This window comes from Lampetra planeri, chromosome 42, assembly GCF_965212315.1.
Source record: "Lampetra planeri chromosome 42, kcLamPlan1.2.h2, whole genome shotgun sequence".
NCBI classification, from domain to species: domain Eukaryota; kingdom Metazoa; phylum Chordata; class Hyperoartia; order Petromyzontiformes; family Petromyzontidae; genus Lampetra; species Lampetra planeri.
The window spans coordinates 9,727,355-9,751,364 of record NC_136148.1 but is presented as its reverse complement, the minus strand read 5'-3'; the positions used below and the strand labels follow the sequence as shown (position 1 = coordinate 9,751,364).

The 24,010-nt window shown below is 48.6% G+C and overlaps 1 protein-coding gene across 2 annotated transcripts in view; it reads left to right on the top strand.

Moving 5' to 3' along the window:
* The window catches only part of CEP192 (centrosomal protein 192), a 126,767-nt gene that overhangs the window by 80,405 nt on the left and 22,352 nt on the right, over positions 1–24,010 (top strand). For both annotated transcript variants that reach the window (XM_078613902.1, XM_078613900.1), the window contains exons 31-37: positions 2,597–2,857; positions 4,270–4,391; positions 16,103–16,212; positions 19,011–19,177; positions 20,021–20,064; positions 21,571–21,728; positions 22,032–22,149. In XM_078613902.1, the coding sequence (XP_078470028.1) occupies positions 2,597–2,857; positions 4,270–4,391; positions 16,103–16,212; positions 19,011–19,177; positions 20,021–20,064; positions 21,571–21,728; positions 22,032–22,149 (980 nt within the window). The remainder of the gene's footprint in view (positions 1–2,596; positions 2,858–4,269; positions 4,392–16,102; positions 16,213–19,010; positions 19,178–20,020; positions 20,065–21,570; positions 21,729–22,031; positions 22,150–24,010) is intronic.

Sequence of the window (24,010 nt, the reverse complement as noted above, 5' to 3'; positions counted from 1 at the left end):
TTGAGTTCACTGGAAATGTGTTCATGGTCGGAGATGCATTGGGCTCTATGATATAGAGTGTTGATGAGGGAATTCTTCTGGGATGGATGGTGGTGGGAATCCGGTTTTAGATAAGCATCCGTATGGGTGGCTTTCCTGTAGACAGAGTGGCTCATTGAACCATCAGGTCTCCTTTTGATTAGGACATCCAAAAAGGGTAGCTTGCCATCATTTTCGACTTCCATGGTGAATCTGATGGCTGGGTGTATAGAATTGATGTGGTCGAGAAATTGGTCGAGAGCAGGCCGGCCATGTGGCCAGATGACAAAAGTGTCGTTTACGTACCTCTTCCATAAGGTCGGGCGTAGAGTGGCAGTCTGGATGGCGTCCGTCTCAAATTTCTCCATGAAGATGTTGGCTACAACCGGAGATAGGGGGGAGCCCATTGGGGTGCCCTCAATTTGCTTGTAGAAAGTTTCATTCCAGGTGAAGTATGTATTGGTTAAGCAGTGTCTCACCAGGGGGGGTACCCCAGCATTCAGTCTTTGATGAACCAAGTCTTCAATGATTGCGATGGTGTCAGGTACAGGAACCTTGGTGAATAAGGAAACCACATCAAAACTGACAAACAGGTCGTCTGGGGACAGGGCAATCCCCTTGATTGTCGATACCAGGTCAGTAGAGTTTAGTACTGCAGAGGTGGTTTTTCCAGTGAAAGGCCGTAGGATTTCAGACAAAAAACGAGCCAATTTATAGGTGGGGGAGTTGATAGTAGAGACAATGGGACGAAGAGGTGTATCTTCTTTATGTATCTTTGGCAAGCCGTATAATCTTGGTGGCCTGGCTGCAGAAGGTTTCAACGAGAACTGTTTGGTCTGATCAAATAATGCGGTTGAATCAGAAATGATTTTGTTGGTTTTAGTGACGAGGCTGTTGGTGGGGTCTCTTTTTATTTTTGTATAGCTGCCATCGTTGAGTAGTTCTTGAATTTTGTTGTTGTATTCTATTTTGTCCATGATGACAGTGGCATTGCCTTTGTCGGCTGAGAGGATGACAATGTCATCCCTCTTTTTTAATTGAGCTAATTCAAAACGCTCATCTTTGCTGATGTTGCTAGCTGGCATCTTAGCGTTTTTGAGGGTTGCAGAGATTTCGGATCTTGCTACGTCTGCAGCGATGTGACTCAAGCCCTTGAGAGCTACATCTACTCGAGCAATTATATCATTAACTGGTATGTGTCTAGGTGTGACTGCAAAGTTTAGTCCTTTAGATAAAACGGATTTCAAACCTTCAGAAATAGAACTGTTACTGCGATTAATTACGACTTTGTTAACATCTAGCTTTTCAATGTGTGGGTCCGGTTTCTTGTTTGAGAGGCGGTTGAATTTGGAAATCAAAATCAAGTTGTCCTTACAGCTTATTGTAGAGTATAGTAAGTAAGTATACTGATGGTGCTATGCAGTTTATACTTTAGTTTTTTATGTAGTTTATACTTTAGTTTTCTACGTGGTTGTTTAGTAACTGCAGCTACATATCATTAACATTCCTTTCCTTTGTTAATGCTACTCCCTGCACCCCCCCTTGGTGCTGCTGATCCTGCATAATGCATGGGCATAATATGACTTTGAAACCCCCCCCCGCCCACCTCCTGCGCATTTTCCATGAATATGCTAAATTCCTCTTCATATGCACATTCTTTTTGTTAAGGCGCTCTTCCACCTCCAACCCAGTTTAAATATAAGCTCCTAGCTTGGTAGTGTCTCATTCTTCACCTGAAGACGGCTGCTTGCGTTGTAGCCGAAACGTCGTGAGAATTATTTCATTTTATTATGTTTTATTTTTATTATTTTATTACTTCCCTTCTACGTGACTTTACCGAAAGAACCAAGAAGATGAATCCCTGCAGTCACGAAAGCTTTAAATCGAAAAGCCAGTTTGTTGTTTTACCAGTTTTAGTTTTTTACTTGCTTTCTTTTTTCACACTTTTGTTATGTATGCTAGGTGTTAGTTACAAACCGCACCTCTCCATAACAAAGGCTCAGTCCTTTGTTATGCAGTCTATTCTTAGTCTTAAGCCTCACCTTACCATATTAATAAAAAGTGTGCCGTTCCTGGCCCTTCCCCCCTCAACCATTATATATACGGGGTGGTATTTCTTGTGATCTCTCATTTACTTGATACAGCTGTCGTGGCTGTGATGGTTCCACCTGAAGACGGAGGCTTGTGTTGCTTCCGAAACGTCGTTAATTTTTTATTTTGTTTTATTTTACTTTTATTAATTAAACATTTTTACCTACGTGTCTTTACCGAAAAAACCTAAGAATATGAATCCTTGCCGTCACGAAAGCTTCAAATCTAGAACTAGTTTCACTATTTTCCTCTTACTTTTTCGGTGGCTGGGATTCAAGCTCTGCTGGCTGGGTTAATAGCGCAGTGCACCAACCACTTAGCCCCCTCTCCACCACTGCATGATTTCTGTCTTTGATGCACAGGTACACATGTTTGGATACCAAATACGCACCTAGACACCAATGTGCCACTCCTCCCACAACAAATTTACTCCCACAACAAAGCTCTCCTGTACGCATCTCTATGCCGCACACGCACACTGTCACAGATCCCTCTGTCAGGCTACGGCGGCTGCAGCCACGTGTTGCTGGAGGGTGCCCGGAGGATGTCCGACAGCTACGCGGCGGTGCTGAGAGACGTTGCGGATGGGCGTGTGAGCAGCACGCGCGTGCGCCTGCGCAACGCGGGGACACGCGCCGCCTTCGTGCGCGCCGTCTGCTTTGGTGACATGCAGGCGCGCGAGGTCGCCGACGGCTCTGTGTTCACCATCTCCCCGGGGCACTTCGTCCTCAAGGAGAGAGCTGAGCAGGTTTGACTTCCGTCCGAGAACCCCTTGGCGCCGCCACTATCTTGACGAATGCATTGAGCTGCATTCGTCAAGATATTGCGCTTTCTAAATGTATCACTACAGAAGGATACCGCCTCTAAACGGGACCGACCCCCCAAATAGTGACCAACGTAGAAGTAAGAATAAAGGTTGCGCATAGAAGACAACCTGATGATGCAGGCAGTGATGAGAAGGAAATTGGCACTATTTGGGCGCATATGTAGAATGGACAAGAACAGGAAATTCTAAATGTGTTGTTAGTAAAAATTGAAGAAATCGGAAAGACAACATGAGAGATTAGTGCCAGAAAGATGTGTGCTATTATAAAGCATATTGGCACAAGACAGAGAAAATTAGGAAATGGGCAGTGGACACCTACGAGCTATCTGCCCATGGATTGTAATGATGACTATTCATTGAGCAATAAGGGTGGAGCAGTGGTAACGCTTATGCCTCGCCTAGAGAAAATGATCTTGGTTCTGCAAGCAGTGTGTTCTCCCCCTGTTCTGTATGGATTTCCTCTGCATTCTCAAGTATCCTCTCATTGCTGCAAACATGCAATGTCAGTGGTATTAGCCAAACATGCCAAGGCAGCAGGACCTCTTAAGAGAGTCTGCACACTCAGTTCAGTTCCCCATTCCAATGCCAAATTTACCAATTATCTTCTCATCTCCGCAGCTTTTATAATAATTATTTCAACTTGTTGGGACAGATAAAGTCCACATTTTGGTGTACCGCCTCTCCACACATTGGATGTGGCGAGAGCTTTGAAATTCTTTCTCCAGAGGAGGGAATGAGTAACAACTTTGCGTGGTGGTGTTGTTGTTGTTGTTGTTTTTTCTACCATCAGTGTAAGTGCCATTGTTGCTCACGGCCTTGCCCAGCAAGCACTTAACCTGACAGCACTGCCGTACAAACTACCGTTGTGATGAACGTTGCCCGATGACAAAGCGAGATGCCCAGACAGCCTAGAACAAGATATTTTTTTTCCATCCATTTGGTTTTATCTATTTTTGTATTTGACAGTCCCACTTAAACATAAGAATTCTACGTTTCAGCACTGTACAGGTAAATTAAAGATTATACTTAAAATTCCAATTCAGTTAACATTAATTTAAATACGTTCACTGCTTGAATATGAATGTTTATTATGCAAATAAATGTTTTGCATTCGTGACAATGTGAGTTATAGCCGGCGGCCCTTGCTTCACCGTGGAGAGAGTGGAGGTAATTTGATTGACTTCTAATTGGAGACCGCACTTCACAATGTGGTCCCTGGGAAACATTGAGACATTTCAATACAGTTGACATGATTTGTTTTCCATCGGCAAATGTTGAGTAGGATGTGTGTGTAATGGGAGAACATGGACGATGATCTGTGCACGGCGGTGCAGGAGGTGGAGTTGACATGCCGGGCGACCGCGCGGGAATCCGCGCTGTGCAACACGAGCACCGCCCTCCTCGCCGTCGTCTGCTTCTTCTGCGGCGACGAGATCACACGGCAGCTCTTCCGCAGGTGACCCCTAATCTCCTGCAACTGCTAATCCCACTCTAGCAGACCTCTGGTCCATCTTACCTATAAAAGGCATTTTTTGTCTGTCTGTCCGTCTGTGTGGACAAAACTTGTGAAGGATTTAGCTCACAAACCGTGGGGTTGACGTTTAGAAAAAGTAACCAGGCACCACGCCACTATTCCATTTTCCCATCCGTCAACTTTAAAGTAGTTAAATTAGCAATTTAGTGCTATTTATTTTCTTACGCCGCTCAGCGAGCGCTAAAACTGCCCGGGGGTTGCCACTAGCAATGCACACGCGTCATCGGTGGGGGTGGGGGGGGGGGGGGAGAATTCTCCTTCGCGTTAAAAATGCAAAAAAAATACACAAAGCTGAGGTTAATTCTTCAAAGTGTCATGTCCTCTTCTCCGTCCCTCATCCCAATGTGTGCACTTAGTATTATAGGGTCAGTAGATACAAATATTATAGCGCTTGTATACTATTATTGTAGAGCGGGCGGGGGGATGGTGGGTGGGGCGGGGGTAGCGGCCCAGCCTGCCAAGGTGCCACCTCGGGCGGCTGGGCAATCTAGGCGAGGCCGGGGGCTAGGCCTAACGACGGCACTGTCAGGTTAGTAGTTTGGTACCGCCACAGTCAGAATGCTCTGCTGTAGTGAAAGCAGGTACCACCACAGTATGCACTGCTGTAATCATAGCACGTATCACCACAGTCGGTATGCACTGCTGTAATCATAGCAGGTACCTACCACAATCAGTTTGTACTGCTGTAATCATAGCAGGTACCACCATCATAGCAGGTACCACCACAGTCATTATGCACTGCTGTATTATAGCAGGTACCACAGTCAGTATGCACTGCTGTAATCATAGCAGGTATCACCACAGTCAGTATGCACTGCTGTAATCATAGCAGTTACCACCATCATAGCATGTACCACCACAGTCATTATGCACTCTGTAATCATAGCAGGTACCACCACAGTCCGTATGCACTGCTGTAGTCATAGCAGGATACCACCACAGTCAGTTTGCACTGCTGTAATCATAGCAGGTACCACCACAGTCCGTATGCACTGCTGTAGTCATAGCAGGTACCCACCACAGTCAGTTTGCACTGCTGTAATCATAGCAGGTACCACCACAGTTCGTATGCACTGCTGTAGTCATAGCAGGTACCCACCACAGTCAGTTTGCACTGCTGTAATCATAGCAGGCACATCCACAGTCGGTATGCACTGCCATAGTGATAGCAAGTACCACCACAGTCGGTATGCACTGCTGCAGCGATGGCAGGTTTCACCACAGTCAGTATGCACTGCTGCAGTGAAAGCAGGTTCTACCATAGTCGGTATGCACTGCTGCAGTGATAGCAGGTACCACCACAGTCAGTATGCACTGCTGTAGTTATAGTAGATACTGCTATCGAGTTGGTAGATACTGCTATATAGATTTAGCAGATACTAAAACAGTCAGTATATACCACTATGGTCAGTAAATACTGCTACAGTCAGTAGATACTACTATACAGTCAGTCAATACTACTACGGTCAGTAGCTACTGCTATAGAATCATCAGATACTACTGTAGAGGAGTAGTGGGATGACGTGATGTCACGGGGGCTGTAAGGGGGTACCTTTGGGAACATGGGCGGGTCTGAGCTAAGGGGAGGAGCCGCCAAGGGGTACTTAAGGGGGGGACCCCGTGACGACAGTGAGGTCGCCGTGGGGAGAGTGAGGTGGTCGCCGTCAGGGAATGAGGGAGATAGGAACGAGAACCTGCGTGGAAGACATCCCAGCCACCGCCGAAGAAGGGCTAGAGATGTAGAAGTCTCACCTCGTCGCCGGGCGGTGATTAGTGAGCCCCCGCCCGGGGCAGATGAGGGGGTAGACATAAGGGAAACCGTACCAGGGCGTAGATAGCTGAGGGATATCCGCGTAAAGGACAGAGTTCTGACGTGCGCCATAACGGGTGTAAGCGTCGAGTGTAGAGAGTGTAAAAGAGTGTGTAACAGATGTGAATAAACGGCGTAAGCCGTTATATGAGTTTCGTCTCCGTCTGGCTCTACAAGTCTCCTGGGTGTCGAAAGGTACTACACAACACTTCTATAGAGTTAGTAGTTAACTACTATATAGTCGGTAGATACTACTGTAGGGCCAGTAGATACTACTACGATCAGTAGTTGCTACAGTCAGTAAATACTACTATACAGTCAGTAGCTACTACTCGCTCAGTAGATACTACTGTACAGTCAGTTGATACAACTACAGAGTCAATAAATACTACTTACTCTGTTGTATGTAGGGTGTGTACGTTTATATACCTACGCGGGAGTAAAAATATTTTTTAAGGGGGTGGTCAACCATTTTCGGAAACCTTTTATATCAACTATTTACCCCCCACTTTCTATAACTTTTTGGACTTCAGCAAGCCTCTTATAATTTTGTTAGTGGAGGAATGGACAAATGGCCCACTGGGCTTTGACAATAGCTTAGTATCTGTGTATGTATATGTGTAATAAAGGACTCTTTCACTGGGTCTGTCTCCGTTGTCCTTTATTGTGGTTCGTACAACTTTGCCCACACGGCGTCTCGCTCAGAGTCTCCTCCGTCTCCCGCTCGGCAGCCCCACTGCTGCCGTCGCTCTTGCAGACTCGCTGCTGGCTCACTATGCAGCCCCGCTGCTGGATCTTCCCTCAGCCTCTCTGTCCCCGACCTGCAGCCCCACGGCTGCTCTCTATGCAGCCCCGCTGCTGGCTCTCCGCCTCCTCCGTGCCCGGACACCGCTGGCCAACGGTGCCGAGTCCCGACCTGTGGCGATCACGCCACTTCCCACCTCCTGCCCTGCGTGGCCTCCTCCTGTCTTTATTCCCACACTCTCCTCCAGCCCTTCCGGTTCCTGCCCTTAAAAGCTCTCCTCTCCCCCCACGTGACCCAACTCCTCCCCCCTGTTACGTCATATCCGCGAGACCGTTTACGCTCGCATTACATATGTAAGGTTTTTAAGATAAGTTTTTCAATATAATGTAAGCCCGGGCAATGCCGGGTACTTCCCGCTAGCTTCTTACCGATAAAAGGCATTCTTTGTCTGTGTGTGTGCGCGTGCTTGCGAGGGATTTGGCTCTCAAACTAAAAATAGCCAGGTAGCACGCCGTAAGCCCCGTCGTAAGCAAGCGCTATTCTTTTTTCTCATCCGTCAACTTTAAATTAGTTTAATTAGCGATTAAGTACGATTTTTCTTCATTTAATTATTTACTTTCGCCGCTCGGCACGGGATAAAGCACGCATTTGCGCATGCGCGAAATGCTAATAGCGGTTGCCCCTAGCAATGCACACACGATCGCCAAAAATTATCATTCGCGTTAAAAATGCTTAAAAATACAAAAACGCTGAGGTGAATTCTTCACAGTGTGATGTCCTCTTCTCCCTCCCCCCACCCCAATGTGTGCACTTAGTACTATAGGGTCGGTAGATACTATTATAGCGCTTAGATAGTATTATTGTAGCGCGGGTGGGGGTAGCGACTCAGCCCCCAGCCTGCAAGGTGCCACCTCGGCTTTCTGGGCAATCTAGGCGAGGCTGCGGGCTCTGCACGGGACTAGTCCTCAACATGGCAATGTTAAGTACTAATTTATTTCCTCGTTCGCTAAACTCGCGTACATAGAAAAGTATTATTATAAAAATAAGTTTGCAAATCTTACAATAGTAATGTAAATTTCGATTTTAAGCTTTCGTGACTGCAGGGATTCATCTTCTTGGTTCTTTCGGTAAAGTCACGTAGAAGGGAAATAATAAAATAATAAAAATAAAACAATTCTCACGACGTTTCGGCCACAACGCAAGCAGCCGTCCTCAGGTGAAGACCAGGTCTGTCGGGGAGACAGCGTCTGAATGAAACACCACCACGCTTGGAGTGTATATTTAAGCTGGGTTGGAAGGGGGAAAGGGCGCCTTGACAAAAAATTTGCATATCAAGAGGAATTTAGCATATTTATGGGAAATGCTGGTATGTGATTAGTACTAGTGAAATGTGTAGGAGGTGGGGGGGGGGTTTCAAAGTCATTATGCCCATCCATTATGCAGGATCCAGGTTCAACTTTATCCAAACCGAAAGCCAACAGACAGACATGACATCTTAGCAAGGGTCTTTAAACTCAAAGTTGATGACAGGCGGTTCAACTTCGCGACCATACATTAGAAAGAAGGGCGAGAAGCCGGTCGCTGCATGGGGAGCCATCCTATAGGCCGCCAAAACCCCCGGGATATGAAGGTCCCAATCGGTCTGGGATTCTGACACTTGGTGGGACAACATGGCCGTGATGGTCCTATGTAGCCGCTCCACCATCCCATCAGTTTGTCGGTGATATGGGGAGGTACGAATTTTCTTCGTACCCAGGAGCTCGCACACCTCGTGCAGCAGGTTACCAGAGAAGTTTTTCTCTTGGTCGGTCTGCAGCCGCTCCGGAGCGCCCTAGTCGAGGACATAGCCCTGGACAAAGGCCTCGGCGACGGCTGCTGCCGACTGGTTGACGAGGGGCCAAGCCATAGGCCATCGCGTGAAATATTCAACGCCAACCAATAGGTACTAATTACCCCTAGGCGTAGGAGGGAATGGACCCAAAATGTCAAGTGCGACGATTTCGTTAACCCGAGTAACAGAGATAGATTGCAGCGGTGGATTGGAACCCTTCGCCGGTGGCTTCCGTTGTGCACACTGAGTGCAGGACCTGAGAAGATCATCCACATCCCTTGCCATGCCCGGCCAAAAGAAGTTCAGCTGGAGCATGGCAAGGGTCTTGTGAGTCCCCAGGTGCAGGAGCCGCTCGTGAGCAGCCCATACAGCTCTACCCCTCAGTGTGCAAGGCACCACCAGCCTGTGGCGACAGGTCTTTCCGTCCCAATGCATCAGGAGACCCTGGTGCAGCCGCCATGAGTCAACCTTCGTCGCAGCCGGAACAGACCCTCCAACGCGACGCCGCAACCCCAGGAGGGAGGCATCCTCCATCTGGAGGCGTCCCCACTCCGCAACAGTCAATCCCAGCAAGGAATCCCTCCCTTCTTGCTCAATAGGACCCGCAATCACAGGCACATCAGCGGCGGCAGCAAGGACCGAATCAGGGCTCTCATTCGGAGGCAAGCGCAATCTGAAGTGGACGGCAAGCACGACAGAGCATCCGTGTTCGTGTGGCGAACACCCTTGCGATATATGGTCTCGAAGGATCTCCAGCCATCGAGACAATTGTCCTGAAGGCTGTTGAACCCGCAAGGCGTACTGTAACGCCGCATGATCTGTGCGGACGGTGAAGTGCCGGCCGTACAAATATGGGCGATATTGTTGAATGAAAAAAACAATTGCCAATAGTTCACGACGGGTAACACAGTATCTCTGCTCCGCCGGAGACAAAACTCTACTGCCATATGCCACCACGCGCTCTACACCCTCAACTACCTGGGAAAGCACACCACCAATGCCCGTGTTGCTTGCGTCTGTATCGAGCAAGAAATGTTTTGAAAAGTCGGGGTAATTCAATGGCCGGGCCCCCACTAGGCCATCCTGAAGGGAGTGAAAAGCGGCCTCCTCCTCCCGGCCCCAGTGAAATGCAAAGGCTTAGCGATCGTCGCGAAGTCCGCAACAAACCGCCGATAATACGACACAAATCCGATGAAACTCCTGACCTCCCCCACTGAGGTGGGAGTGGGCCAGGAGCTGACACACTGTGTTTTGGCAGGATCGGTAGAAATCCCTGACCGAGCGACAATGTGACCCAAATACCGCACAGAATCACGGAGCAAGTGACACTTCTGCGGTTTAAATTTCAAATTTGCAGCGTGCATCTTAAAAAAACGGTCCGCAACCTTTGAAGGTGTTCCTCAAATGTTTCATTGAAGACAATGACATCGTCCAGGTAGATCAGACAAACATCCCATTGCAAGCCAGCAAGAACCAATTCCATCAAATGCTGGAAAGTTGCCGGAGCTGAGTGGAGCCCCATTGGCAAGTAGTTGAATTGGAATAGGCCGTGTGGCGTTCGAAAAGCCGTCTTCGGCTTCGATTCATCATCCAGAGGGAGCTGCCAGAACCCCGACAGCAAATCCAACGTGGAGAAGAATCGTGCTCCAGCCAGGGCGTCAAGGGATTCATCCATTCGAGGAAGTTGGTACGCATCGGCCACCGAGATTTTGTTCAGTCGACGGAAATCAACACAGAATCTCAAAGACCCATCATGCTTTTTGACTAACACGATGGGTGCGCCCCAAGGGCTGGTTGAAGGAGATATAATGTCCGCAGCTAGCATGTCATCTACAGCCGATTTGACATCCTTTTCGGCGGGACTCAACCGAAAGGGATTTTGGCGGATCGGTGCGTTTTCGTACAGCCAATGTTGTATTTGTGCTGACTAAAAACATCGGAAAAATCGCGCAAAAGGGTTCGCAATTTGGCACGCTGCGAGTCGGACAGGTCAGATGATCCTGCACAAAGTGCATTTAGCCAACTCTCATCGCGGTCCGAATGCATTTGCAGCGGAGGAGCGGTGGCCACCTGCCCAATGACTGGTTCCTCACAAGGTACCGGCGTTGCGTGCGCAAGCCCAGTTCCTTGGGGGACCACAGCCGTCCGCAGCCCGACATTAAGAACCGCGATGAACGGCTCTTTGTTCCCACCAACAATTGTCTGGGCAGCTATCAAATCCGGCCCATTTTCCGCTGCCATTGACGGTCCCAACAAAACACCGCGATCCAAAACCCCTTTAGCGAAGAGTCGACGCAACCGAAGAGGCACGAGCATCTGAGACCCCGGTGGAACACGTACTGTTTGCGTAACGAGCGCCTGTACCGTCGCGCAGGCCGTACGCAAAGTATCGGGGGAGGATAGGAATAGCATACGTCAGCCCGAAGGGAGTTCAATACAACCCTGGTCGATCAATATCCTGATCGGAATTTTATCCAAAAAGTCCATCCCCAACAGGCACGGGACAGCCAGAGAGAACGAGACTAACACCGGCCCAGATAATTTAATGTCTCCAATGCAAATTTGTGCCCGAATCTGGCCAATTATACCCAACGAGCCCCCGTTGGCAGCAAAACACGGAACATCGCCCGGAGGCAAAGGGCGACTTTGAACGGGAAGAATGTTGTAAATCAATTCGGACACAATTGTTGCCGATGCTCCCGTATCAATCAGAACCCGCACCTCAACCCCGTCAATATGGTCCACAACAACCGACGACTTCGCCGACGCGGCTACAATGCGGTTAGCCAGCGCGGACCACTGTCCCAGTTGGAGCGCCCTCCCCATCTCGCCGCGGTTCGACTCAACAACACCCAAATTGTCGTCCGTTGCACCATGTGAGTGACAGATGCGTATGTGGGCAGAACATGTGTGGTGCCACGACTTGCCGGATTTCGCTGCGGAGCCTTGGGAAGAGGAGCATCGTCTGGCCGAGGTCCTGCACCGCACTGCCGAGGAGCCCGGCAGCCAGAAGCTACGTGGCCCCGGAGGCCACAGTTATAGCACCGGGTGAGTGCCCCGGTCGGCTTGGGGTGATCCTGGTGGCTCGGCACGTCCCGAGCCGGACGTTCGCCGGACCTCCATTCCGCAGGGCGACCCGCAGAAAAGACCTCCTCCGGTGTGGGGACGGTCGCAGCCACGGAGTGCCCGGCGGCCGCCTTGTTCGCCTTACGACGCTGGGACAGTAGATTGGCATGGATGTGCTTTGCAGCACGCAGAGAACACATGTCTGCGTCGTCTTGTGCAATGATGACGATGTTCAGGTCTTCAGCCAGCAGCAAAATCTTCTCTGCTACCATAGCGTCCACTCCTTCTTCATCCATTCGTTGAAAAGCCGCCTTCGCCAGGGCCAAGAGAGCCGTGCGGTAAGCAAGGGGCGATTCCTTCGCGCCCTTTCGTCGCTCGTAGAATAGCTGTCTGCAGTCAGATCGTGGCCCGTAGACCGTGGCCAGGAGTCGGAGTGCCGATAGCAGCGTAGCGCACGCCAACTTTGTCGTCGCAGTGAGGGTGGCGAGGGCGTCGCTGTCCAGCGTCGCCGGGAGCGCTCGTAACGCCTCTTCATCTGTCGACCCTGACATCTCCTGGTGAGCCAAGAAATGTCGCTCGAATGCAGCCCAGTCACCGCCATCCGACACTAATTCTTTGAGGACCGGCAGACGCTGCTGGAATGTGGACGCTGCCGATGCGTTTCGCTGGTCACCGTTCCCGCTCTCCCGTACAGTGTCGGGAGCAATGGCGGGCGCCATCGGCGGTCGCACCGCTGGTGACACGCTGGCCGATGCTTGACGTACACCACAGTCAGCCGCCATTGATGACGTGGCGGCTGCTGCGCGGAGGCAGCAGCGAGCAGCCCCTGTTGATGACGCAGCGCCCTCTGGTTGGTCAGCATCCTCCCCCTGATGTGCCGGGGCCCCGCCCGCAGCACCCACTGTAGTTATGGCGGCAAAATCAAGTTGCAGCCCCGGCGACGTGGCGGGAACTGCCGTTGAGCGCTGCCCGTCGTCCCGCCGTGCCGCTCCTCCCAGCTCCAGGCGAGTGATTCCTTCCCCCCCTCGGCCCTGACAAGGACGGCAAGCCGGGGGAGTTCCAGGGCCTATCTGCTGGTCTTCTTTCTTCACTGGTTGAAGCTCACCCACTGGGACCTCGAGCCCTCCGGCTCCCCGCCTTTTATAGCAACCGCCGCCCGAGGGGTGGGGCTGTGGTGGATCCCAGCGTAAACCGTTTGCGGATGTGGGTGTAGACGTGGGTGTAGACACCCGTGTAGCGTGTGGGAGCAGACACTCGTGTGTGTTTGTCAGCCCCCCCTTAACACCCCTACAATTGTACAGCCATAATAATTTTTTTGCTTTTTACACACTGCTTGCCTGCTTTGGAATATAACCCACCAGCGAGCATAACAAAAGGCGGCTTGCTTATCTACTTCCGCCATCTACATCACAAAGCTCCAGGCGGGTCCGCTGCAGGACAGGTCGTCACCTCACCAACTTATACCCCCCCCACGGCCCATCCTGGCTCCTCTCCCCTCCCCTTAACCAGTATATATAAGGTTGTGTCTCTTAGAGCTCTCTTCACTTGATACAGTAATTTTGCTGTGACGGTTCCACCTGAAGACGGAACCTTGTGTTGCCTCCGAAACGTAATGATTTAATTTATTTGTTTTCTTTTATAACCTACGTGACTTTACCGAAAAAAACAAAGAGTATGGATCCTTGCAGCCACGAAAACTTCAAATCTAGAATTATGACAGAAGCGTCTGTTAGTCCCCTTCCCAACTGAGATTGTTCTTCTGCATACATCTTCAAGTTTGTAGCCCATCGAACCCCCATGGGACTCTGGCAAAAATAAAAAGAGGCCATGAGTGAGGGCATCCTCCACAGAGCTAAACGAGAAAATCCAAACCTCGACGTCAACTTTTCTTATGTAATTTTCAACCAGGCCCTCATCCTTCTTGAGGACAAACTGCACTCAATTGGTGGAAAAACCTCACGTCTATGGGACTACCAACACCCTACAGGGACAACCTGCATGCCCTTGCTCAAGAGATCCTACATCAAATATCCTATGATGGTTTAGAGCTTCTTAAATTTATTGAGGAAAATTAACCAAAGCTGATGGATGCACAAACAGAAACCTACACCAAAATTTTGGAAGACATTAAGACAAAAAATGGAGGCATTTTTTTCCTTGATGCACCTGGGGGTACTGGGAAGACCTTTGTTCTCAACCTGCTCCTTGCAAAGGTTTGCCAGATGGAGAAAATTGCTCTAGCTGTGGCATTCGGGATTGCTGTGTAAATCAATGTGTGTGTGTGAGTCGATGAATGTGTTTGAGTCCATATGTGTGTGTGTGTGTCTTTTTCGCCCGGGCAATGCCGGGTTCTTCCCGCTAGTCTAACCTATAAAAGGATTTTTTTGTCTGCCTGTTTGTGTGTGGCCAACACTTGCGAGGGATTTGGCTCATGCACCGTCGGGTTTAACTTTATAAAATTACCCAGGTAGCATGGCATAAGCCGGCATAAGCCGTGCTGCCTGGGTTTGGTTCATTCTGTCTCTCTCTAAAATTTACCAGGCTCTCATGGGGACCATTCGATCTTCTTTGCTTCGGGGTGGATTGATTAACATGCTAATTTCTCTGCTCCAGCAGACCCACCTCTCTCTCTATTTAAGGCCTTGACACAGAGGCAATGGGTCTCTGTGTGTCTATGTTGTGTGTCTCTCTCTCTCTGTGTCTATGTTGTCACTCTCTGCTTATGTGTCTGTCTGTGTGACTCCGTGTCTGTGTTTTGTCTCTCTCTCAAATTCAGTTCTACCTGATGATGGTTGCTTGTGTTGCAATCGAAACGTCGTATTCTATTATTTAATTTATTTTCTTTTATATGACTTTACCGAAAGAACCAAAAAGCAAAGAAATATACTGTATGCTATTTCGTCTTCATTCGAACATATTTACACTTGCCCCCTCAGTACGGGGGTTGAGCAGTGACGTTATGTCAATTATGCTTAATTGGTGCGCATCTGCTCATAGTTACAGGTAGGATAAGTTGATTTTTGAATCGTTGACTTTCATTTATTTACAGCTTTTGCTCGCGCAAAATGTTTGCACAAAAATGGCGGAACACCATCGCCCTCGCTCTTAATTACTTATTACACACCTGCATTTTCCCTCTTCCTTGCTTCTTTCGCTAAAGTAACGCACATAGAAAACTATAATTAAAAAAACTTACTTCGTAAATATTAAAGTAATAATGTGTGTGTGTACACGTCCATGTGTGCGTGTTAGTCCATATGTGTGTGCGTCGTGTGTGGGTCGGTGTGTGTGTGTGTGGGTCGATGTGTGTGTGCGTCAATGTGTGTGTGCGTCAATGTGTGTGTGTGTGTGTGTGAAAGTCGATTTGTGTGTATTAGTGGATGTGTATGTGTGTAAGTCGTTGTGTGTGTTAGTCAATGTGTGTATGTTAGTCGATGTGTGAGTGAGTCGATGTATGTGCAGTGGGTTCAAGGAGAGTGGAGACGACTTGTAGAGGTAACACGTTTATTTACAATAACGGTAACAGCAATAGTAACGGTCCCTAACACAAAGGGGTAACGGCGGCCCCTATACCCGTTACCTGGGGAGGTACGACCTCCGGGCTCGCGTGCTGGGACCACGGGCTCTCTCTCCTCCGGCTAAGGGTGACCTAGGGGAGGCTACACTGACCCGACCCAGCCAAGGTATGGGTCTCGACCACTGGCCCTCTCCGTCCCGGCCCTTACAAGGACGTCGGGCCCCGGGAGTTCCCAGGGTCCTAGGCTGGCTGGTTTTCGGTCTTCGGACTGGCCCCGGACTCGTCCAGAGGTCAGGCTTTTATACACCTTCCCAGGTGTGTCCGCCCCTGGCCACGCCTCTCTTCCAGAGAGTTCCAGGGGGGGGTCTCGGGGCATCCTAGAACACCCCGCAGCCCCCCCCTGGTTTGGGGCTGGGGAATCTAGCGACCCTCATGCCGGTCCAAGTTACTGCCCCTGGTGGGCCCTGTCTGCTACTGCAGGTAAGTACACGTAGCCCATTTACAGCGCTACATATATGTGTGTGAGTCGATGTGTGTGTGTCAGTCCATGTATGTGTAGTGTATGTAACTGAGTCTCACACACACCGTTCTTGGAGGCAACGCATTTATTAACAACTTTACTGTACACTGGGTTCTGTTACTAAGCGGCACGTGTGCTCAACAGGGCCATGGCACAGACAGATGGGAGGTGGAAGCCGGCGCTGTCGGAGGAGAACCCCCTGAGGGCCGTCGACTTCCATGTGCCCTTCCCAGGGGAGGAGGCCGTGACCGAGGGTAAGTGCACCACCGCTGCATGCTCAGCTGACCCAAGGGGAAGGTCTTCGCCCGCGACCTTATTTCATCCCAAGATGACCTAGGAATAGTGGCCCCTTGGAGAGATCCATAATCGGAATCTTGTTAATAATTATTTATTTAGACTGTGAGAGGAATCCGATGAGCTATAAAGCTCTTTTTCACAGGTGTCCAGTCCGGGCGGGTCAGCAAGTTACAACATCAAACAATACAAAAACCATTAGGAGTGCAAAGTAGAGAAAAGGTAAAGCTAGTCACGATAAATAAATACGTAAAAATAAAGTTTATACTTTAAGTATAAATTGTCCGTAAATTCCTTCCGATTTGTCAACAACAAATGCAACCTTGGGGCAAGACAGCAAAAGATCAACAACAGTTCCATACCACTCCAAGCCAACACACAGTTCCTCAATTAAATTGCACATTAAAATGTGACTATCAATACAATGTGAAGACCTCATTTCAGGCTGCACAACACCAGTAAATATTTTGAACTCTTCCCCAGGTTCACTTTGTCTAATATGATCGCTTCAACACTCCCACATGGGCCGTGCCAGCCTTAATATGTGCTCGGTAACAGCATTCGCTCCTTGATTCTGTGAGGCTAAAACATTGATCTTTATATTGGTTTGTGTATATGGAGTAAGTGGTTCCTATCCAGGCAGACCTTGCCAAAAGTGGGAGTTGTGTTTATGTAAATTTCCGTTTTTGGGCAAAACTGTGTTCAACAAATAATATACCTTATGGTACATATATGGTTGTGTTCCTGGGTTCGAAATGATCACCCCTCTCCCTTAACGAATGCTTTTAAGGTTTCTGCTCTTGTTTTTGTACTGATGGATGCTGAGTCGCTCTTCATTTCTTGTGTGTGTGTGTACACTCTTTATTTTTAAATTTCAACACAAAACACCCATCTCCATTACTCTTCCCGTACCACACCACTTGCGTGCAGCGCTCACTTTAAAACTGAATTGCCAGCCCGACGCTCGTCCCTGTCACTTGAACGTTAATGATTCGCCATCCAGGCATCCGTATGAAATGAAGTCCTCAACGACTGGACATCTCGACGCATGCGTCAATATGTGAACATTCGAGATGTGCCATTGTGCATGAGGGGAGATGATAATCTTTGCAGCGTCTAACCACATAGAGCCGAAACATCACCCATGTGTTCTGGAAAACGGTACCCTTCACGACCGTGTACCCATCACGACCGCGTACCCGTCACGACCCCATTCCCGGCACGACTGCGTACCTGACATGACCGCATACCCATCATGACACGCACTCGTCACGACACGTACCCGGCACGACACGTGCTCATCAGGTAATGCGTGTAGCAGAGCCGAAGCGCGCATTCGATGGAGTTGTGTTTGGAAAGGTTTTCCTGCACTCGGTAACAATCCCAGTGACCCATGTTCCAATCATGGCCATGAACTACAGCACAAGTGGAAATTGGCATTCTGCACGAGTTCTGTGGCAACTCTGGGTTAATTCTGTCTAAAATAAACACCCTTTCTGAAAAGAGACAGGAGACTGAGGCAGTGTGGGTTGTGTTGGCACACTGGCCTTTCATGCAAAACCTCATCGTGTAGTGTAATCCTTTAACGGCGACAACAACCCAAAACACGAATGGAACTTACCGAGCAATCATGGTTAAGTTTGGTAAAATCACCTTCTAGACCTGCGCAGCATCGGAAGACCCTTATCCAGAAGTTGATTGACAGAAGGGCTGTCCATGTACATGTGTATTTTTAAAATAGATGCTGAGTGTTCGGCCAGCAGGGTGGCGCAAGTGGTAACAGTGGTGTTTCACAGCAAGAAGGGCCTGGGTTCAGATCCCGACTTAGAAACCTATGTGTATGTACCTCCCCCGGTTCTTTATGGATCCCTCCCGATTGTCCAGTTTTCTCCATTGGCCAAACATCCCAATGCTGAAATATTACCTGCACATTACTCAATTGGGATCACACACGGCAGCAACATTGCCCCGACTGCAAAACTTTTCCAGGACCTTCCAGAAAAAAGTCTTGAGAGTTGGTGAGGCCTTCCTGAGTTAACAAGTGTAAGTATATAAAGAAAAAACTTGCCTTGAGTCCAGAACTTGGGCTTCTCCGGACCTCAAGAAGCACCCTGCGTAATCAACAGTAATGCTGTTGAAGCAGGGGAGGCATTTATCTAATTGGGATCTATACAGACCACTGACGAACGATGTAGACCTGATGTCATGCCCTGAATTGGCCTGGCCTCAGGAATAATTAATGGTCTGAACCGCATTTGGTGCTATATTTTGTCAGTGTTGTTGTATGGTGCGGAGGCCTGGCCATTGCTTCCAGGCTGTTTTGGATCGACTGCAGTCCTTCTACATGGGATGCCAAAGACCTCTTCTCGGTATCCGATGGTTCGGCGATCGTCAGAAATTTCACCATTGCATCTGAGACCGGTCTCCTAGCGATTGAGAGCTTAGTTTGAGGGCGATGGCTGTCACTTTGTCGACACGTCACCCCGTCTTGATGCGCAGACTCCAGCAAATGGCACTCACTTTGGTTTGGCGGTTGATGTTCAAAGCGGACTGCGACCCTCAAAGGAATGGCTCTGCTCCTGTGGTCACCCCCGTGATCCGTGAATCAAACAAATCACTCGACAACGGTATGACAGCAAGAGCAGTTCATCTGAATGCTGTTGCAAGAGGTCACACGTTTGGCACAATGGATCTTTGCTGACTATGCGTGATATATGAATGAGAGTCCATAATGCGTCGCGGTTCTGTGTGGGTGCAGTGTACGACCTTCCAGAGCGGCCCAATGACGCCGCCTCCTTCTACAGCCACATGAGCCGTGTATTGCTGTCTCTCGCGGGGCGTGCGGTCCAGCCGGGAGCGGCTGCAGACACCGACACGGTTGACACGGGTTACGCCGACAGCCTGGAGGACACGGCACAAGCAGAGGTGCCTGGAGATCTTGCGGACGATCACCCGGTCACTCGCTCGGTCACTATGCTCGGTTACTCTGCTCAGTCATTCCTCTCGGTCACTCGCTCGGTCACTCACTCAGTCAATCCGCTCGGTCACTCCGCTCGGTCACGTCGGTCGGTCACTTACTCAGTCACTCACTCAGTCAATCCGCTCGGTTACTCCGCTCGGTCACTCCACTCGGCCACTTCCTCAAGTCACTCGCTCGGTCAATCCGGTCGGTCACTCGCTCGGTCACTCACTCGGTCACTTCGCTCGGTCGCTTACTCAGTCACTCAGTCCCTCGCTCGATCACTCACTCAGTCAATCCGCTCGGTCACTCCACTCGGTCACTTAGTCACTCGCTCGGTCACTCTTGTTCACTCTGCTCAGTCGCTCCGCTCGGTTACTCGCTCGGTCACTCCGCCCAGTCGCTCCACTCAGTCACTGCGCTCAGTCATTCCATCGTAAAGCTCGCTTACTCGCGACTTGCCCAGGTGATCACATATTCACTCATTCAGCTTTTCCCTCAACTAATCATCCACTCATTCTTTCATGCACACTTATTCTCTCACTTCCTTATGCGCTAATTTAATCATTAATTCACTCATTCTCTTGCACGCATGCTTGCGTTCTCACACATCGACCTGCCGGACAATGTTGTGCCTGTAGGATGAACAGAGAAAGTGACAAACTCAACACAGTTGTCAATAACACTGGGTCCTTAAAAGGAAGAGTGTATATTAGGTGATGTTTCGGGTCAAGGGCCCTTCATCGTCTCACAGTGAGAGGGTGGACTGATAATATAATTGATGCTGAATGAACTCTGTGCACCTGCAGACTCACCTGAGGGATGACGGTGGCCAGCGGCGCAGCACCAGCAGGTACGCGTTGGATTGCACGTTTCTCTAATGTTAATTTTCGAGGGGAAACTCGGTTGGTTCAGGTTGCTCATCGGGGTTCTTAAGATGGCTGCGTCAGAGCCCTAAATCAGCACGGTTGCACAGTTGAGATTCTAGGTTCAAATCTGGGTTTTGGTCGCCCAAGATTAAACCAGGTTCCCCGCTGTTTTCGATCTTTCCATGCCTGAGAACCCAGTTTAATGTTGAGAGGTGGGAGAGCTGCAGTACGGGGCGGTACAGACCTGGATTCAAACCCAGGTTCTCAGTGGAGACAGCTGAGTGTCTCTGACATGGTTTCAGCTTCCTGAGCCACCTTGTCACTCCCCATTCGTCTCTTGGCCAGAGCAGAATTTTATATCGGGGGGTGCTGGCAAATATTTAGGGATGCTAGTTTCTGTATGTGGATAATGAAAGTAGTTATATAATAATGTATTGAGTAATTACAGTGGAACCTCGGTATATGACCGCTTTGGAATACGTCGAATTTGGTATACGTCGTGTTTTTCGAGAGAGAAAATGTCTTGGGATATGACGTCTTGCTTGGGATACGACGCGCTTGCTAGAACTTGTATGGGTCGGGATGAGTCACCGCGTATAGTACCCGCGTATGCCCCGTTCACAATTGGTGTAAGTCCTACCTTCTGGAACGAATTAACGACGTATACCCAGGTACCACTGTATTATTATTATTTGGGTCTTTCGGTAAGATCACGTAGATACGTTCAAAGAAAATAGCAAAAAACTACGACGTTTCAATCGCAACACAAGCGGGCGTCATCAGGAAAAGGGGGGTTAGCTTCTAAAGACAACTGTTTATAAAGGTTTGAAATGGGCGTAGCCCAAATGTCAGCAGCCAATGTTAATGTAAGTGGTGGGCAGCGACTGCGGCGGTGGTGGGTTTTCCACCAATCAAAGGGCTGCCAGGTAAAAATTTGCATGTTAATGTAAGATCGCCGAGCATCCTCCACGGCGAGCGCGCCGCGGTGATTATGTTAATGTGAGAAATTAGCATTTTAATGTTATTTTTTGTTATTTTCTTTGAACCTATCTATGTGACCTTACTGAAAGACCCATTGAATATTAATTCCTGCAGTCACGAAAGCTTTAAGTCAAGATGTATTGAGTAAATAAAATACATTACTTGACGAGTAAATAACGACACATTCATGACTTACACTGACATAAAGGATTTTTTTAAATATATAATTGGCTGCTTTAGGCAAGGACCCTTCTTCATCTATGTGATGTGAACAAGGGTCACTGCCTGAAACGTTGTTTATTAGATTTTCTCTTTTAAGGAGGTGTTATCGATGGATGTGAGTTTTTTGTTACTGAGTAGATTGCATAATGAACTACTCTTTGCACTTGGTACAACTTTGTGTTTCTATCTCATGCAGTACCAACAAGTAAAACATTTGGTCTGGGTCCATGGAGCACGACCGTAGAACAGAGTTTAACTTTAAGCCCACCGGTGACTGGAATGTACAGGGAAGGCGAGGCCCAACGGGCGACAAGGCAGCATGGCAGCACCTCACTGGATGTGCTGCCCGTGCGGGGACCCCAGAGCGAGGGGGCGGCCGCGGGCGTGGAGGCGAGCGCATGGAGCGCCGAGCCCACACTGCTGCTCCTGCCGGCGCCCACCATTGGTACGAACGGGGACAGTGCCGCCTCGCTCACTCGCTACATACATCAGCTCGCGCTGACGGCTCGCTCACTCACACAGCAGTTCGCGCTGGCGGCATCGACAACGCTGGTTGTCGTGATGCCTTGAGCTTGACTCGTAGGAATTTTGCCAAGAGGTGCAGTCGTGGTGATGATGTATGCAATTCTGAGAGAGAGGTTGATTGTCGACTTTTCGGCCTCCGAATCAGTGGCAATAATTTGCATGCTAAGCGATCATTGATGGGTTGAGGAGAGCACACCTAACGGGTGGTTTTTGTCTGCGGAAGGTCACTCCGAAGGACGCGTGACGCTGAGGAACCACACATCACGAGCACTGCCGTTTGAACTGTCCTGGCCTGCGCACTGCCTGACCGTCACTCCCCATCAGGGTGTGCTCGACCCACAGTGAGTGATGGCCAGACCTGTTCGTGGCCATGTGTATGTGAGAGTGAGAGTATGAGTACTTGGGATGGAGAACCTTCCAGAGTCATGAAAATAGTTCCATCACTTGAATGGTGAAAATCTAATCTTAATTTGGAGCTTTCGTGACTGCAGGAATTATTCTTTGGTTCTTTCGGTTAAGTCACGTCCCCGCCCCCCCCCCTCTATATTTAAGGGACCGTCACAGAAACGACCCCCTCTCTCTGTGCCGATATGTGTCCTCTCTCTGTGTCCTTGTGATGTCTGTCTGCTTATGTCTGTCTATAGTTTTCTAGTTAGATTTTTATTGCTATTTCTTTTATGCCTGATGATGATTGCTTGTGTTGCAATCGAAACGTCGCTATTATTTTAATTTATTATTTTATTTTTAGACGTGACTTAACCGAAAGAACCAAAGAATAATTCCTGCAGTCACGAAAGCTCCAAATTAAGATTGAACCACTTCTACGGGGAAGTTTTAAGCTTATATTTTTTCTCTCTCTGGCTATTTGTTCTCTCTGCCTGTGTCCTCTCTTTTGGAATGTTCACACTTAAATTCTAACTCAGCATTCTTTGAAATACGTAATCAACCAGGCTATGCGTTAATTGTGTGTTGACCGACTCTCTGTGTTGTATTACATCACATTTCGATATTTTGCGAGGTTATTTAATTTTAGTGTGCCTTTCTCCTAATTTTCAAGCTTGTGTGCCGTGCCACGTCGTCATCTTACTTGCGCAGCAGCAACACGTTGCCGTTTAAGCTTATCTTTTTTCTCTCTCTGGCTATTTGTTCTCTCTGCCTGTGTCCTCTCTTTTGGAATGTTCACACTTAAATTCTAACTTAGCAATCTTTGAAATACGTAATCAACCAGGCTATGCGTTAATTGTGTGTTGATCGACTCTCTGTGTTGTATTACATCACATTTCGATATTTTGCGAGGTTATTTAATTTTAGTGTGCCTTTCTCCTAATTTCAAGCTTGTGTGCCGTGCCACGTCGTCATCTCACTTGCGCAGCAGCAACACGTTGCCGTACACTCATTGATTTGCTAATTTGCTCTGCCCCCTCCCTCTCTCCGTCCCCGCCCCCCCCTCTCTATATTTAAGGGACCGTCACAGAAACGACCCCCTCTCTCTGTGCCGATATGTGTCCTCTCTCTGTGTGTCCTTGTGATGTCTGTCTGCTTATGTCTGTCTATAGTTTTCTAGTTAGATTTTTATTGCTATTTCTTTTATGCCTGATGATGATTGCTTGTGTTGCAATCGAAACGTCGCTATTATTTTAATTTATTATTTTATTTTTAGACGTGACTTAACCGAAAGAACCAAAGAATGAAAATCTAAACTTTGTGCTCACAATACATACATGTGATACGTACGTTAAGTTTATTTTAATTTGTTACACGGTTTGTCCTGTTTAGCCAGTTGCCCGGCTATTTTACGAGGGAGATCCATGGTGCACAAGCTTTGCAAATTATATGCAATGTTACCTTTATACGAGACGTGCCATGACTCGTGGCAGTTCATCAAATAAGCTGAATCGGTACAAGTCTTCTAACCACTGGCCAACTGCAACATCAATGCAATTGGTGAAGCTTGGAGAGCTGAATGGAGTTCAAAATAACTCCCAAACTAACACCTTGTGTGGTGAAAGACCCACCGCAGAAGATCTCTGGCTTTGATCCTCCACGAATACACCTTTAAAGATCAGCACACTATAATCAAAACTCAAAATCATGCTTTGCAGCGGTCATCCTGAACGATACATTTTATTTCAGGCCATTCTGAAGACTTTGCTGTTTTTTCCTGGATTTTTCTGTTGCGTGTAGTCACTTTAAGATGTTTCT